Raw genomic sequence first — 15,453 nt, 5'->3', positions numbered from 1 at the left:
TGATGTCGTTTTTTTTTTTTTTTTTTTAAGGTAAAGACATCAGAGAAATTTTAGATCAGTGATGTATGTGTTTTAGGAGTATAGGTTGGGTTTACAGTTTTCCAAAGGCTACATGACACATAATATCAAACCGAATGTGGAAGCAGATGTAAGAATCCAGCTGCTTTCTGTCAAGCCACATAAAAGATAATCACAAAAATGTAAAACAGTGCCTCTCAAAAATTTTGTTTTAGAGACTAGCTATTTTTCATAGAAACACGCTATTTGTGTTAATGTGTAATGGGTTTATTACTGCTAATTTTAAGTGAAATAATAAATATTTTAATTCTTTGTTTTCATTTCTGATTTGATAAATATCAAGAGCTATAACCCACATAAACAAAAAATTATTACCACAAAGAGCTTTAAGGTGTACAAAGGAATCCTAACACCAAAAAGCTTGAGAACCACTATTATAATGTTGCTGTTGTCAGGTGCTGTGGAGTTGGTTCTGACTCATAGTGACCCTATGGGACAGGGTAGAACTGCTCTATAGAGTTTCCAAGGAGCAGCTGGTGGATTCAAACTGCCGGCCTTTTGGTTGGCAGCGGAGCTCTTAACCAGTATGCCACCAGGGCTCTGATGGTAATAGGATGGAAAGTAAAAGGTTATGAGTTTAAACATTAATTCTATCCCAGAATATTCTGCCTTTAAATCTCTTTATAGTAGTCTTCATTTTTAAAATAACTACTGCTTTTTTGTCAGTTGCTGAAAACATGGCTCTTCCAATCCAACCTGTGTCAGCTGCCAAAAGCAAACCTGTAGTTATTTTCTCTTTTTAATGAGACAATACAGGCTATGGAGCCCTGGTGGTGCAGTGGTTAAGTGTTCAGCTGCTAACCAAAACGTTGGCAGTTCGAATCCACAAGCCGGTCCTTGGAAACCCTACAAGGCAGTTCTACTCTGTCCTGTAGGGTCACTGTGAGTCGGAATCGACTCGATGGCAACAGGTTATGGCCGTATTGACATAACAGGATATTTAAAATCTGTATCACGAGTGGTTTACACTATTATTTAAGAAATGCTTCAGAAATTAAATGTAAAACCTGGTAAAGCACTCTTACCTTTACAATATCTGGATTATTGGCTAATCTTAGCAGTTTGCATGCCTTGGCTAACCCGATACCACGCAGTGACGAGAGATAGTCACAGCCAGAGAGGATACACATGTAACGGAACTTCTCCTCTGTGAACACGTCCCCGAGCTGTCTGCACATTCCCAGCCGCGCCTGATCGATTTCTAGTCCGTTTCCAAGCTGGTCCATTTTTAAAATAACCTTCCAAAGGAAGGAAAACTGTCAATACCTGAAGGGCCATTTCTTATTTTTCATTACCTAATTCACTGTAATAATTCAAAAAAATCTTCCTTGTTCTTCACCATTAACACTGAGAGATAGGTAAGCAGGCTTATTATTACCCACTTTGCAAATAAATATAAATATAATAAAACTATAGGATACCACTTGACAAAGTTATACACCCAGTCAAAAGCCAGGCCTAAAAATTTAACTCTCCTGACTCTGGTACAAGCAAAGCCCTCTCTGCACCTCTTTTCTTCATACCTACATTAGTTGGATGTCATGACCAGCAAATAGTGATGCATACAAAACAAAGAAATACAAAAACAGAAATTCAGGAGGAAAACACAAATTGACCATAATCCTTCATGTGTCACTGTTACCCAGCAATACCCATTTGATGTAACTCATTCTAGTGGAGCCCTGGTGGCATAGCGGTTAAGAGCTTGGCCACTATCAAAAGGTCAGCAGTCCAAATTCACCAGCCGCTCCTTGGAAACTCTATGGGGCAGTTCTACTCTGTCCTACAGGGTCACTATGAGTCAAAATCAACTCGACGGCACCTAACAACAAGAACAGTCATTTATGAAAGTGCAAATCATATAAATATAGATATTAACAATAATAAGATTAATAATAATTATTTCCTCCCTTAATTTACCATTTTCCATTAGTTTCACTCATAACCTAAATAACTGCATAGCATCCCATTATTGGATAGTTAAGTACCTAACCTAACTGAAAATTGTAAAGCATAGAAGTTACCATTATTAAAAAGACTGATAGCTACATTCTATTAAAAGTTTTGGAGGAAGCAACAACAAAACCCTCCAACCTTAAAGGCTTACTCTGAAAACGTGCCCTGGTTATACCAAATGTCAAGCAGCACGAACTTTCCTTTTAAATAATTATTAACGTTGTAAAAGCAGAGGTTAATCGCACATATAAAATAAACTAAATAGCATAATTATTCCTGGAGAAAAACCTCAGCCCCCTGAATCATGCTACTTTCATCTACATAGAAAAGTAATGCGCGTAGCTGCAGGAAAGTACCTTCTTACAGCCAAAGGCTAGGAGATCAGAGTCCTCTGTGATTATAGCTTGTACAATGCCAGCCCTGTTCAGATAGGCCAGCTGCGCGTCAGCTTCATATGGAGCCACAAGACAGTCTACTCCCTGGGACCGAGCAGCCTGTAGGAGGATCACCGTGAATATCTGGTACAGCACCTGGTTAGCAGTAAAGAGCTTCCCGTCTCTAACCCATGTTATTACTAGTCTCAACATGTAATATTTTCAGAAATCATTTCCTTTGAAATAGAGTATTTCTACTTTTAAGTCCTAGTATATGCTAAGCTGATACTAATCATATAAGCACTGAGAAAGAAAAAAAAAAATCAATTTATGAATTTAGAGACAAGAAATATTGCTGCACACTCGGAGGAGAAAAAAAACACAAGGCACAAAGCTTAATTTTCGATTATGGAAAGTGTCCATCTCAACAATGGTTATGTTCCAAAAGCATGTAAGACAGTTGTTTGGAGCTTTCAGTGTATGTTTCCCACAAAAATCATAGGTTTTCTTGTCGGGCTTTTTATAAAAGTCTCTCTGACTTATTATAACACACGAAGCACAACACTGCGTTCATAAAAGTGTAAAATCTAATTGCTATATTTAAATCAACTCACTATGGGAAGATACTTTTAAAAACTTTTAACTGTTGTAAATCAGCTTAGTCATTTGTAACTTAGGCTTCATTTCTTACTCAGCTTACTTTAATTACTTTGTGGGCCATCGCGTGTGTGATATTGATTGAGCGGGTAAAACACTCTCTGGCTTCTGAGACTTTCCCCTCACGAAGAAGTTGCTTTCCCTTAAGAAGATTGGCTTGTCGCCTTCTGCAAGGGGGAAAAAAAATTAACAGCCTAGCTCAAGAAACTATAATAAAACTACAATTCAAGAAATCTTCCTAAAATAAAAAATTGTGATTCATCTGAAAATATACAGTACATCCTTGAGAATACTGACCCAGATCCTTCGGACTTCTCAGGAAAAGAACAAGTGAGCTATGATACAAAGGAAATTAAATTATCATCACATTTCACAGCAATATTTATGTCAAAAGAAAACAGAGTAAACTAAGATACTCGAGAAAAGAAGGTCAGCAGAGGCTTTTTTTTTACACCATCAAAACTAACTTTAAAAGTAAAAGGCCACAAACTTATCAACATACAAAGAACTTGAGGAATATTGTTTTTGGGAGTCTTTTCTCTGGAATCTTCTAGAGGATATATTAAAGAAAAACCTAAATAACATGAGACACTGACGTAAGAACTGGTGATACAATTAAATATACAGTAATTTGTAGAATCAAGACTAAGTAAGGGTTAAACAGTGAGAGAGTAATAGCTACATGCTCTGACAATATAGTACCACTGTTCTTAAAATGGAAACCCTGGTGGCATAGTGAGTGGTTAAGAGCTATGGCTGCTAACCAAAAGGTCAGTGGTTGGAATCTACCAGGCGCTCCCTGGAAACCCTATGGGGCATTTCTACTCTGTCCCATAGGGTTGCTATGAGTCAAAAATCAACTGAATGGCAATGGGCTTCATTCTTAAAATGAAGGAGCCCTGGTGGCGCAATGGTTAAAGCAATCAACTGCTAACTGAAAAGTCGTCGGTTCGAAAACACCAGTGGCTCTGTGGGAGAAAGATGTGGCAGTCTGCTTTTGTACAGATTTATAGCCTTGGGGAACCCCAAGGAGTTGCCTGCTATTAGTCGGAATCAACTTGATGGCAGCGGGCTTTGGTCTGGTTCTTAAAACTGGAACAAAGAGTGTACGCAAAAACAAAGAAAATTTAACTTTTCAGTAATCACTTTGGTAGCGGTAGTACTAATGTTTTATCCTGAGACTATTGTGAGTATAACAATAACATAGAATAAAATAAATGAGTTAAAATTATAAGATGTTCTACCTTTATCATTCCTCCACACCCCTGACAACTAGGACTCTCAGTATGGAAGGAGAAATAGATGCAATATAGAAGGGGTTAAGGAAAAAAAAAAAAAAAAATTGTAGTCCTGAATCTGAATTGGAAGCATCAGTCTGAGTTCATGAGGTTTTTATCTTTAAATAAATGCACATATACAGATACATACACATTTCCTCATTCTGCCCAATGGAAAGGCCTTGACCCATCAACTGGTTGCCATGGAGTCCATTCCGCCTCCTAGTGACCCTGTAGGAGAATAGAACTGCCTGCCCCATAGGATTTCCAAGGCTGTAATCTTTACAGGGGCAGACTGTCACATCTTTCTGCCACAGAACAGCTGGTAGGTTCAAACCACCAACCTTTCAGTTAGCACCCATGTGCTTAACCACTATGTCACCATGGTTCCTTCTGAAAAGGCCTAGGCCCTGGTACACAGATTGTGGGCACCAAGTACTGAATGGTACTGAAATATCATTCATACTGAAAGAAACAAGGGTTTCTCAGAAAACAGCTGATTCCAGGTCTGGGGCAGGAAACACACAAGATGAGCCTTGGAATATCTCCTCATACGGGATAACAAGCAAATGATGGAAAACTACTAGGGTTGTGTCCACAATACTGGGGTGGGAGGGAGGGGTGCAAACACACTCCCATGGCCAAAATGGGGCAATCCAAGCTTCAGTAGGATAATAACAAAAAGGACTGAAACCCTTCAAATATATTTAAATTGGTCATCTTCAGAGGATGATAGGGACCTAATCCATTACCTTGAAAACTGACAAAGGGAAAAATCAAAGCATTTATGAGATCTTTCCTATAGAAGCTATCATTTCTTATATGATTTGTACCACGGTGTGCCCAAATAGCAGATGAGGGGAAGCGTTTCTTTATAAACATATTTCAACTAATAAATGAAACAGAAATGACGGGATTAGAATGTCACAACATGCAACCCCTAGTGAATTAATGGATTTAGACAATGACCACCAACAGCTGTAACATCTCAAAGAGAGACAGTACCAGACATTTTTGTGCCTCCTAATGAAAAAAACAAAACCAAAAAAACTCAACACCGCCTAGAGTCTTGCCAAAGAGTCTGAAGATGAGTGACTTATACTGTCCAGGCACGCACACTTGGGTGATGTAACTATGAAATACAAGGAAGCGATTACTATTAAAGTTAGGAGAGTGGCTACTTTTGGAGGGAAAGAGTATGTGGATTAGGTCAAGGCACATGGAGGGGCTTCTGGGGTGACTGGGAAAGTTCTGTTTCTTGACTGGGGATGGGGTGGTTATAAGGGTTTAAATGTTACAATTCACTAAGCTATAGATTTGTTTTGTGTCGTCTTCTGTATTTGTTTTCATATATGATAAAAAGGTTAAAGAAACTATGATTACTTATTAATTTGGCATATACCACAAGCTTGTAAGCACTTTGAGATTCGATCTTTTTCTATTTCAATACTTTCTAACATTCACAAAGGGGTTCTGCCAGAGCAGGTATCCATAAATAACTAGTGTTTTTTTTCCCATATTCCTCAGGGAATAAAGTATATTCTTCTGCTATATAACACTTTCATGAACCATTTTAATGAGCCAACTGCTTTGCATGGCCTAATGTATTATTCGTTCAAATAACCTAAGTATTTATGTATGCAATCCAGCAAAGGTTTAGCATCCATCCCGTGTGCAAGCACTGTGCAAGCATGATGTGGATGAATAAAAGTATCTGCGCTCAAGAATTTACAATCCAGTGTTTAGTTTCTTACTCAATTAAGCCCAGTCACTGGAAAGCAATAGGAGTATAATACCACTACTGTAAGACTTTGCAGTTGTATAAATTACTTTCATATGTACTGTTTTCTCTGATGTTCATCCTCCCCTTGCCCCCCCAACAAAAATTGAAATATCAGCATTACAACACCCATTTTATGGATAAAGAAACTGAAGTTTAAACCCACTGCCGTCAAGTTGATTCCAACTCATAGTGACCCTATAGGACAAAGCAGAACTGCCCCATAGAGTTTCCAAGAAGCGCATGGCGGATTCGAACTGCCGACCTCTTGGTTAGCAGCTGTAGCACTTAACCACTACGTCACCAGGGTTTCTGACTGAAGTTTAGGAGAAAAAATTAATATTCTCAAGGTTATACACTCTACTGAGATATGCACCTCCAGCACAAGAATCAAGGTCCTCTAGTTGCCTACAGAATATTGGGCATGACATTATTAAATAATAACCTCCTGGGCTATGAATATTTAATTCTGTTTCACAGAAAGTGTTATAACACTGGGAGTGAGAAATTCATTTTTAGACTGGACTCCATGCATAAAAAGATTTTATAGAAAAGAATTTTAAGTGCTTCTCCTACTGTCAGAGTGACACAGAGAATACAGATCCTACAGAAAAAAGAAAGAGCACTCAGGTCAGACCTAAAACGTCTTTCAGCCATTCCTGAGGCTAAGAAGAGAATATTAACAGCTACCTGTGATTACCACCACCTGACTGTTAGTGTGTCATACTGTGTTGCTTGCATATTGCTATGATGCTGGAAGCAATGCTACCGGTATTTCAAATACCAGCAGGGTTACCCAGAGGGTACAGGTTTTAGCAGAGCTTCCAGACTAAGACAGGCTAAGAAGAAAGGCCTGGAGACCTACTTCCAAAAATTAGCCAATGAAAACCCTAAGGATCACGACAGAGTACTGTCTAATATAGTGCTGGAAGCTGAGATCCCTAGATGGGATGACCCTGAAAATACACAGTGGCCACAACAATGGATTCGAGCATACCGATGATCACGAAGATGGCACAGGACTGGCCAGTGTTTCGTTCTGTTGCACATGGAGTTGCCATGAGTTGGAGCCGACTCAACAGCAACTAACAGCAACAACAACTGTGATTATAATTATGAATATGGGGGGGGGGTTCCTTAGCCACACGGCTTTAGGGTTCCAACCAGTCCCTTAAACACCAATCTCAGAACCAAGTAATTTTTATTAAAAGTATGCTTAGTAAACTATATTATTCACATTAGCATGTGGGCCCAGATATTCTCAGTTAATCCTTTAATAAAGTTCTGACTTTAAAAATCAGAGACCTCTAAATACAGTTCAAATGAAAAAGCTAGACCTGAAAAAACCCCCCCTAACTTGATTTTAGGCCCAGTGAGGGCAAAACCAGGCAAGCAATGCCTGTCAGAAAACCCTCCCTCACTGAGGCTTATTTCTATTTGGGTATAACATATGCTACCTTTTGACAAGCAAACCCAGTGGTCTTCCCAGCACAAAATGATGACTCCTGGACCTCACAATTAATATACAGGAAAAATAAGAATGGCTGAAATGTGGCAGGATAGCTGCTTCACTAAAATAGAAAAATTCGTTTTAAGGTCTTCATGTAAAATTTTTAGATTCTGTCAAGATAAATATGAGTGATAAAAATTTCTAAGACGACCACTCAAAAGCAGAAAAACAGTACATATCACTTTCCAGCTAGGAATAACGGAGAATAGAATAGAGGTGGGAAAAATAATTCAGAAGTCAAAAAAGGTAGAGGTTGCAAAAAAAAGAAACAGAAAAAGGAGGACAAATATGAAATATAAAATAATGGAATGCATCTAAATATATTAGTTATCACTGTAAAGGGATAAAATTCTCCATTTAAAAGATAAAAAATAGCAAAGATTGATAGACTGGATTTGAAACAAAACAAAACCCAGCTATATGTTCTTTATAAGAGGCATTTCTAAAATAACACAGTAAAGCTGAAAGTAAACAGATAGAAAATGACGTATCAGCAATATACAAAAGAAAGTTGTGTGGCTATACTAATAAAATATCACACAGAAAAGACTTTAAAAGAAAAAAGCATTACTAGAGATAGGAGAGTTACTACATATTAATCAAGTTTCGATGTACCAAAAAGATGTAACGAACTCTAAACTTGAACGCACCTAATGGAGTAGCTTCAAAATAACAAAGCAAATGGACAGAACTACAACGTGACTAACAAATTCACTACCCATAGTGAGATTTTAACATACTTCTCTCAGGAATTGGCAGATTAAGTGGACACACACACACAAAACAAGCCCAAAAAAGAAGTAAGGAGACAGATTTGTACACTACAATCAACAAGCTTGATTTACTAGACAGACATAAATCTTTCTACTCCATAATTGGAGAATACACATTCTCTTCATACAGAACATTTAAGGAAAAATTTTGTGCACTAGACTATAAATCAATCCTCAACAAATTAATATTAAAAAACATTATCATACAGACCACAGTATCTGACCTTCATACAATTAAAAGACTGAACAGAGAATAAACTTACTCTCTTCTAGACTCTTCCACTTCCTTTTTAGAAGGTAAAGTACATCCATCAAATACAAGAATAGGCTTGATCCCATGAGACAGTAACATATTTACAAACTTCATACAAAATCCTACATACCTGTGAAAAAAGAGAAGTCCACTTAAGTGCTTTGCATTTCTTAAGGTAATACTACTACTTTTGCTCTTTTTAAAGCCAATGATGAAAAGAACAAGTGTTGGCGAGATTGTGGAGAAACTGGAACCCTCATCCATTGCCAGTGGGAATGGAAAATGGTACAGCCACTGTGGAAAACCATTTGGCAGTTCCTCAAAAAGTTGAACATAGAACTGCCATATGATCTAGCAATCCCAATCTAGGTGGTGGTGTGGTGTGCCATAGTCAATTTTGGCTCCTATACCCAGAAGAGAAGGCTGAAACGGAAACAGGAACCTGTTACCGATGTTCACTGCAGTACTTTCACAGTAGCCAAAAGGTGGAAACCACCAACATATCCAGTTGAATAGGTAAACAAAATGTGGCATACGTATACAATGGAATATGATGCAGCCACAAGAAGAAATGAAGCTCTGATGCATGCCACATGGGTGAACCTTGGAAACACCATGCTGAGCCAAGTCAGTTAGTTACAAAAGGACACATACTGTGTGGCCTCACTTCAATGAAATAAGAAAATATAGAGAAACCAAAAATTATTAATGGTTACCAAGGGTAGGAGGGAGGGGGAAAGAGGGAGTTTTTATTGGGGGGAGGGAGGCAGCAAGTTTATGTTGATGGTGGTGGAATGTTCTGGATTGGGATACCGATAATGGTGGTACAACTTGAAAAACTAATCAATGCCAGAGTTAGTTGTAAATGTGGCAGTTGTGTTGGTGGGTGTTTTGGCGTACATGTTTTCACCACAATAAAGGAAAGAGAGAGAAAAAAATCTCTTTGAAGTTACACGCTAGTGATAACAATGGTGACCTTACGACTTAAGAAGACATCTCCAATTTTTTCTATAAAAAAAAAATCTTTGGGATAGAAAATCAGTTGGTAAATTAAAAGCATATTGTTTAGCCCATGTAGTCTTTTAAAAATAAGGATATTTCACTTATTAAAAAAAAAAAGAGAGAGACTATTATGAAGAGAAGGGTTAAAAAAAATTTTTTTTTACACAAATGTTTTCAGGAAATGGAAGCCCTAATTTAGAGTGAGAGACTTGAGTTCAAATCCTAGCTCGAACACTTATGGGTTATGTGATGCTGGCTGGTTCACTCGACCCTCCAAGCCTGATCTATAAATGGAAGGGCTTTGATATCCCTTCTAGTTCGGACATTTTGTGGTTCCAAATATTGCTATTTTCCCAGAAGTTTCTTACTTAAGAAAATTTTAAACCTATTAAAAAATTGAAAGAATAAGTATACTAACACCTGATTCTTCCAACATAACCACACAACCATTATCACTCCCAAGAAATTTAACAGTGATACAGACATATTATCTAATACACAGTCTATATTAAAACTTGTCCAATTGTCCTAATAGTGTTTCCTAACACCAGCAGCACGTATTTAACCACAGCTGTTGGGAGGCTGCCTGATGCGCAGCACCTGTCAATCTCTCTGACGTAAATACTTCACAATGGCGGGAGAGCTGCCAACTGGCCTCATCGAATGCTAGGCTGGGAAGAGGTGCTGAACAGCCAGCCTGGAAGAGCCGGCCAAGCACACCACTGCTGCTGTTCTTCCCAATCCAGGATTCAATCAGGGATCACATTCTGCATTTAGTTTTTATCCTGGCTAGGCCATTTACCAAACCAGCTACACTTACAACTTCATCATTTTATATGAAAAAGGACATTTTAACTTAAAAAGTAAACATGAAGGCACAATCTTAACCTTTTAAATCAAATATATTACTTTTAATGAAAAACTCACTATATTGTCCTTATTTTTCTGTTTGTGGTAGACCTGTGACAAGAGACCTGCACTGGTCTATGGAACACTGATTGGGACCTGCTAATTAAGTATCAAGCAACAATTAGGAGAAGGCAACTATGGAATTACAATAAATTCTAAGGACATTTACTTTTTTAAATCTAGGTAGAATACCTGGTGCCCTCATTTTATGTATTTCCCCACATCCTTCCAGGCAGGGGCGGATTAACCATTAAGCAAGGTACGCATGGGTTTACTCGTGCTTACCTTCACTGTGGTGAAAAACAGGTGAAATTGTGCACTAAAGATTAGGAAGTGAGCACAAGTAAGCCCGTGCATATTTTGCTTATTGCATAACCCATGTCTGCTTCCAGGCCAGCACATATAGATTTACCTCATTCTTTGTAATGGTCTTAACGGTTTAATAGCTTATCCCAATTTCCTGAGGTGATAACCCTTTCTGGGGAATACTCTTATCCAGAGTTGGAAAGAAAAGGAAAATCACATTTAATTCTATCAAATGTGACTTTGTTGCGGTGGGCAGAAAAATAAAATACACGACAAAAACTTTATTGAAAGTCTTGAAACTTTTTAGTTCGATAAACATTTACTGAGCGCCTACATGGTCGGACCTGTAGATTTCTTCTCTTATATCCCTAACAACAAAAGCCATATTCCCTGTATTTTTGGCAACTCTTCAAATTAGTCAGTTTTCAAATTCCTCAAGAATCACCAAATTTTCCACCATAAAGAAATATTCAAAGAAACACTGAAGGTAGCAGAGAAAAACTTGCAGTCTTTAACTACAATTGTGACTGTTTAAAATTAGTGATAGAAAAGAGGTTGCTTTCAAAAACTTGTGTCAGCAGATGGAGTGGCAGAAGTACCCATGCCCCTTCAGATGCCACACACTGCTTCGAGAGACCCTTGGTCAAATTAACTTGATAGGCTTAAGCCCCCAAAGACTCACCATACAATAATGACCTTTTCCCCTTTCTTCTAGGAAACAAACAGGATTAACAAATTTTACTTATTGTGTATTGTGCTTAATTAAGGAAGTCACATTAAGATCTCTGAGCTTTTCCTTTGTATTGCCAACAAGGAAAGAAAACATCTATCGGCCAAATCCCTGTGGAAAATATCTGTTCAGAAATTGTGCTTTCCTGTTTTTCTTATGTTTGTACTTAAAAAATAAGGAAAACATTAGTCCATTGAACCTGTTTCAAATGAGCTAACAGAGTTAAGACCAGATGTCAATATAGCCCATGGTTTTTGGCCCCAAGTGAAGTAGAAAGGAGTTAGAACACTTTGTCCCATTGAAGTCACTGCCTCGTTTTGCTAGCAGGGCTTACAGTGGGTTGTCTATACTCCAGAAGGTGGAAGTCCGAAATCACCATGGATTTTCAGAGTATCGTTAAAAAATTTATCTTAGGTAAAGAATAAAGAAGACAATCTTTGGTCTTTGTCCATAGGTATTCTGATCCTTTGGCTTATTACAAAGAATGGAAATGAGGCTGATATCACAGAAGGGCGGCATCTCTGATTAGACAATGTTCTAAATCACACACTCTTACTTCTTGATAAACCTTGGCACTGAGTGAAAATTATCTCTTTCTGAAAAAAACATATTTGTGAGTCGTCTTAATTGGCAAAGAATGAATAATAAGGTCCACACTTACTTATCAGTAGGTTCACCTCTGGCTAGTTTTTCAGCACAAGCAATAGCTCCTTTGTGAAGCCAGCAGTATGTATCCACAGCTACTACCTGTCCTTTATACTTTCTCACGTGGATGGGTTCAGAAGCTTCTTTGATAAACTGGAGTAATCCTTGTATCCCCATAGTGCCAACTTAACTACATGATATAAAAGGAAAACAGAAACGTGTAAAGCAAAATATATTTACCAAAAAGTTTTAGAAAAATAAAGACAAAGAGCTTGGAAACTAATACAGAAACTGTTATTGTTTCGACATTTGAGAATCACTGCTCTTTAATATCTTAACTGGGCTCCTCCCTGTCAAGGAGCCCTGGTGGTGCAGTAGTTAAGGAATCAGCTGCTAACCAAAAGGTCAGCAGTTCAAATCTACCAGCCGCTACTTGGAAACCCTATGGGGCAGTTCTACTCTGTCCTATAGGGTCACAATGAGTTGGAATGAACTCAATGGCAAGGAGTTTGGTTTTGGTTCCCTGTCAAACAATTTCTACGGTCTTTAATATTTACATTCATCACCAATACTACCTCTAAGGCCACCTGATAGTTGCTCAACGCTTATTCTTTCCAAAGTGCTTTCACATTTGGAATCATTAATGTGTATGCTCCAAGCCTATACATAACCCAGTGCTAGGCACATAGAAGGTGCTCACAAAGTATGAGTCTCTCCTTTCTCCAAAAACAAACTGTTAAAATCTATAAAATTAGGTATGCTCAGATAACATTGCCCCTACACAAGGCATTATAAGAGCCAACATACAACAGCACAGGAGTGGAAACTCAAAACACAGTTTGCAGGAAGGAAGGCATTTCAACTGCAAAGTAAAGAAATACATACAACGGGATGTGCACTTTTTTTTAGGACTAAAGTACACTGCCACTGGGATGCATTATTATAAGCAATGAACATTCTGTTAATTAGCAATGGCGGTGCTGCTCTCTCAAAGTCACCCTAAAGAAAAGGTAAAACCGCCTGCTGTGCAAATACAGCTTCAAGACAAACCCTTTAACTCTCCACTCCGTTCCGTCCAAGTTGCTGCACCTAAGCCCTTTGTACACAGAAATTCTGGAGCTGCCATGGCCCCTTCCTAACCTACTACCCACCCTCTTCTCCCTAACTCCTCACCCCCAGCCCCCAATAGAAAGTGAAAGGCAGCAAGGGGCACTGAGCAGTTGCACTGCGTTCCATAACACAGGTGTCTCCCACTAGCCATCACGTTTGGAAGGACCAGCAAAAAAAAAAAAAAAAATACAGGCTCAGCAGTCAGTCTTACCCTGTTGACACCTTATCAGAGCTGTGATGCTCTAGTCAACGATTCTCAAACTGTAGAAGTTCACAGAATCTCAACTCCACTTTCAGCTACAGGAGCGAGCCCAGGGATTTTGAATTTTAGACACAAGAGGTCGTTTGGTGCAGGTGGTCATCAAGCCCCAGCTTGAGAAAAACAATTAGTCTCCCACTTCTCGATGTCTCTACATAGAGCTTTCTTTCACTCTGAGAAAAACATAATACACATTTCATCCAACTTATATAAGTGTCTTCTAGGCTAGGTAAAGGTCCTAGAATAAATATTTTCCCTTTAGCATGGTAAGGATGGCTCAGCGCACAGATCTCAGGGCACCCAACGGCAGCAACTTCTCCGCTTTATCCCACTGTCTCACAGGGATGTTCAGGAGCGGCTCGCAAACCCATTCCAGACGACACGCTTCGTTTGGCCTGCACGATATGAAGGAGAAACATTTACTTGTCAGCATTTAAAAGTTGGGAGATTGCAGGTAAAAACTGGACTGCCAGCTCTATTAGAGAAGTCCTACACCCCCGGTCTCTGCTCCCCCGCTGAAATGCATGGAGCGAGCGCGGCCCCTCCCTCGGGTCACTGAGGTCGCCCTCGCCCAGCCAGACACGGTGCCCGGGAACTAAACGCTCTCCCCCCCCAAGTCCTGCACGCAGGCAGCGCCCCCGTCCACGCGTCCAGGAAGGCCATGTCAGCCCCCTCTTCCCCTCCAGAGGGTCCCCGAATCCCGAGAGGAGGGACAGGGGAGACTCGAAGATCGAGCCTTGCGGGGACCGGCAGGAACCCAGTTCCCAGCCCCAGGGCTCCCGCAGAGCCCCCTCGCCCCACTCTCCGGGAAGGGCTCTCCCCGCTCGGCCGAGGGCAGCCTGGTGCGGGCACTGATACCCGCCGCCCAACGCCCCTCACTCACTTGGGCCACAGTACCCGAGGCGAGCGGCGTAGAACACAAGCAGCCAGGCTGCAGGCGAGCGCCAAAGGGCCGGCTTTTCAATTTGCGCGGGACAGGCCGGCCCCGCCCCCAGCGGAAGTGGCGTCAGTGCGCAGCCCGAGACGACGGCTCCGCCTCCGGCGGCCTACATCCGCTCCTTCCGGACCTGAGCCCACCACCTCCCTGGACGTGTCGGTCGCCATGTGCCTCCGGACGAGGTCGCCTGCCCGAGCCTCGTGCGGTCCTTTGAAGGTGCAGACAGGGAACGATGCTCCGGAAGTTGGGAGTTTTGCTTTCGCCGGGGCTTCTGGGACATGTAGTTCTCTGCTGGCCGCGGTCTCCGTTCCGGGCAGCTGACTTTTAAAGAGCGTCGCTGCGTGGTTTATGTAGAAATTTGGAGGAAAAGAAAATAGAGCTTGACTTCTAATATTCCTTTGAATCCCCCTGGAGACTTTGGGGGGTGGGGAGTGGATTTATAAATAATTTAACTGGTAAGTCCGAGAAAACTTTATAACCAAGCAATCTTGAAAATGTGTGTAATGGATAAGTTATGGTACACAGACTTTAAAGACTTTTTGGACTTTGGTGGCGACTTGGTTACGCTTCCAGAGCCCATAACACCCCAGACCTGGTCGCCGTCCTCTTAGGAATTTTATGGTGGAGAAGTGTGGGAAGAACCTTAGGCCAAACCACAAAATATTTTGAGTCCAGAGATCGACAGGCATGATAATTCAGACTAAATTAAAGGAGTTGAAGAAGTAGATCCATTTTTAAAAATGTTCCTGTTTGACTACCTTCTCTACGTGTTTCTCTCATGCTTCCCTTAAAACTCGTTTCATGATCGTGCCGTCATCCCCACCTGTTAACATAAAGTAGTTGAGCAGGTACCGGTTTGGGGGAAGGGGCTCAGGAGGAGCAGGGCTGCCTCTTCCC

General features: G+C 40.2%; 1 protein-coding gene across 4 annotated transcripts in view; it reads right to left on the bottom strand.

The window, feature by feature from the left end:
• Positions 1-14,858, bottom strand: part of EXO1 (exonuclease 1) — a 37,837-nt gene extending 22,979 nt beyond the window's left edge. For 2 of the 4 annotated variants that reach the window (XM_064276724.1, XM_064276727.1), the window contains exons 1-7: positions 14,503-14,857; positions 13,572-14,014; positions 12,267-12,440; positions 8,669-8,788; positions 3,109-3,232; positions 2,391-2,528; positions 1,104-1,316 (exon numbers count right to left, since the gene is read on the bottom strand). In XM_064276724.1, coding sequence (XP_064132794.1) covers positions 1,104-1,316; positions 2,391-2,528; positions 3,109-3,232; positions 8,669-8,788; positions 12,267-12,427 — 756 coding nt within the window. In that variant the 5' untranslated portion in view covers positions 12,428-12,440; positions 13,572-14,014; positions 14,503-14,857. Of the gene's footprint in view, positions 1-1,103; positions 1,317-2,390; positions 2,529-3,108; positions 3,233-8,668; positions 8,789-12,266; positions 12,441-13,571; positions 14,138-14,502 lie in introns of those variants that run through there. The other 2 variants (XM_064276726.1, XM_064276725.1) reach the window with 2 other exon arrangements.
• Between the last annotated feature and the right edge of the window lie 595 nt (positions 14,859-15,453).

Source organism: Loxodonta africana, chromosome 25, assembly GCF_030014295.1.
Source record: "Loxodonta africana isolate mLoxAfr1 chromosome 25, mLoxAfr1.hap2, whole genome shotgun sequence".
NCBI lineage: Eukaryota > Metazoa > Chordata > Mammalia > Proboscidea > Elephantidae > Loxodonta > Loxodonta africana.
The sequence above is the reverse complement of the archived record's forward strand: the minus strand, read 5'-3'. Positions and strand labels throughout refer to the sequence as shown.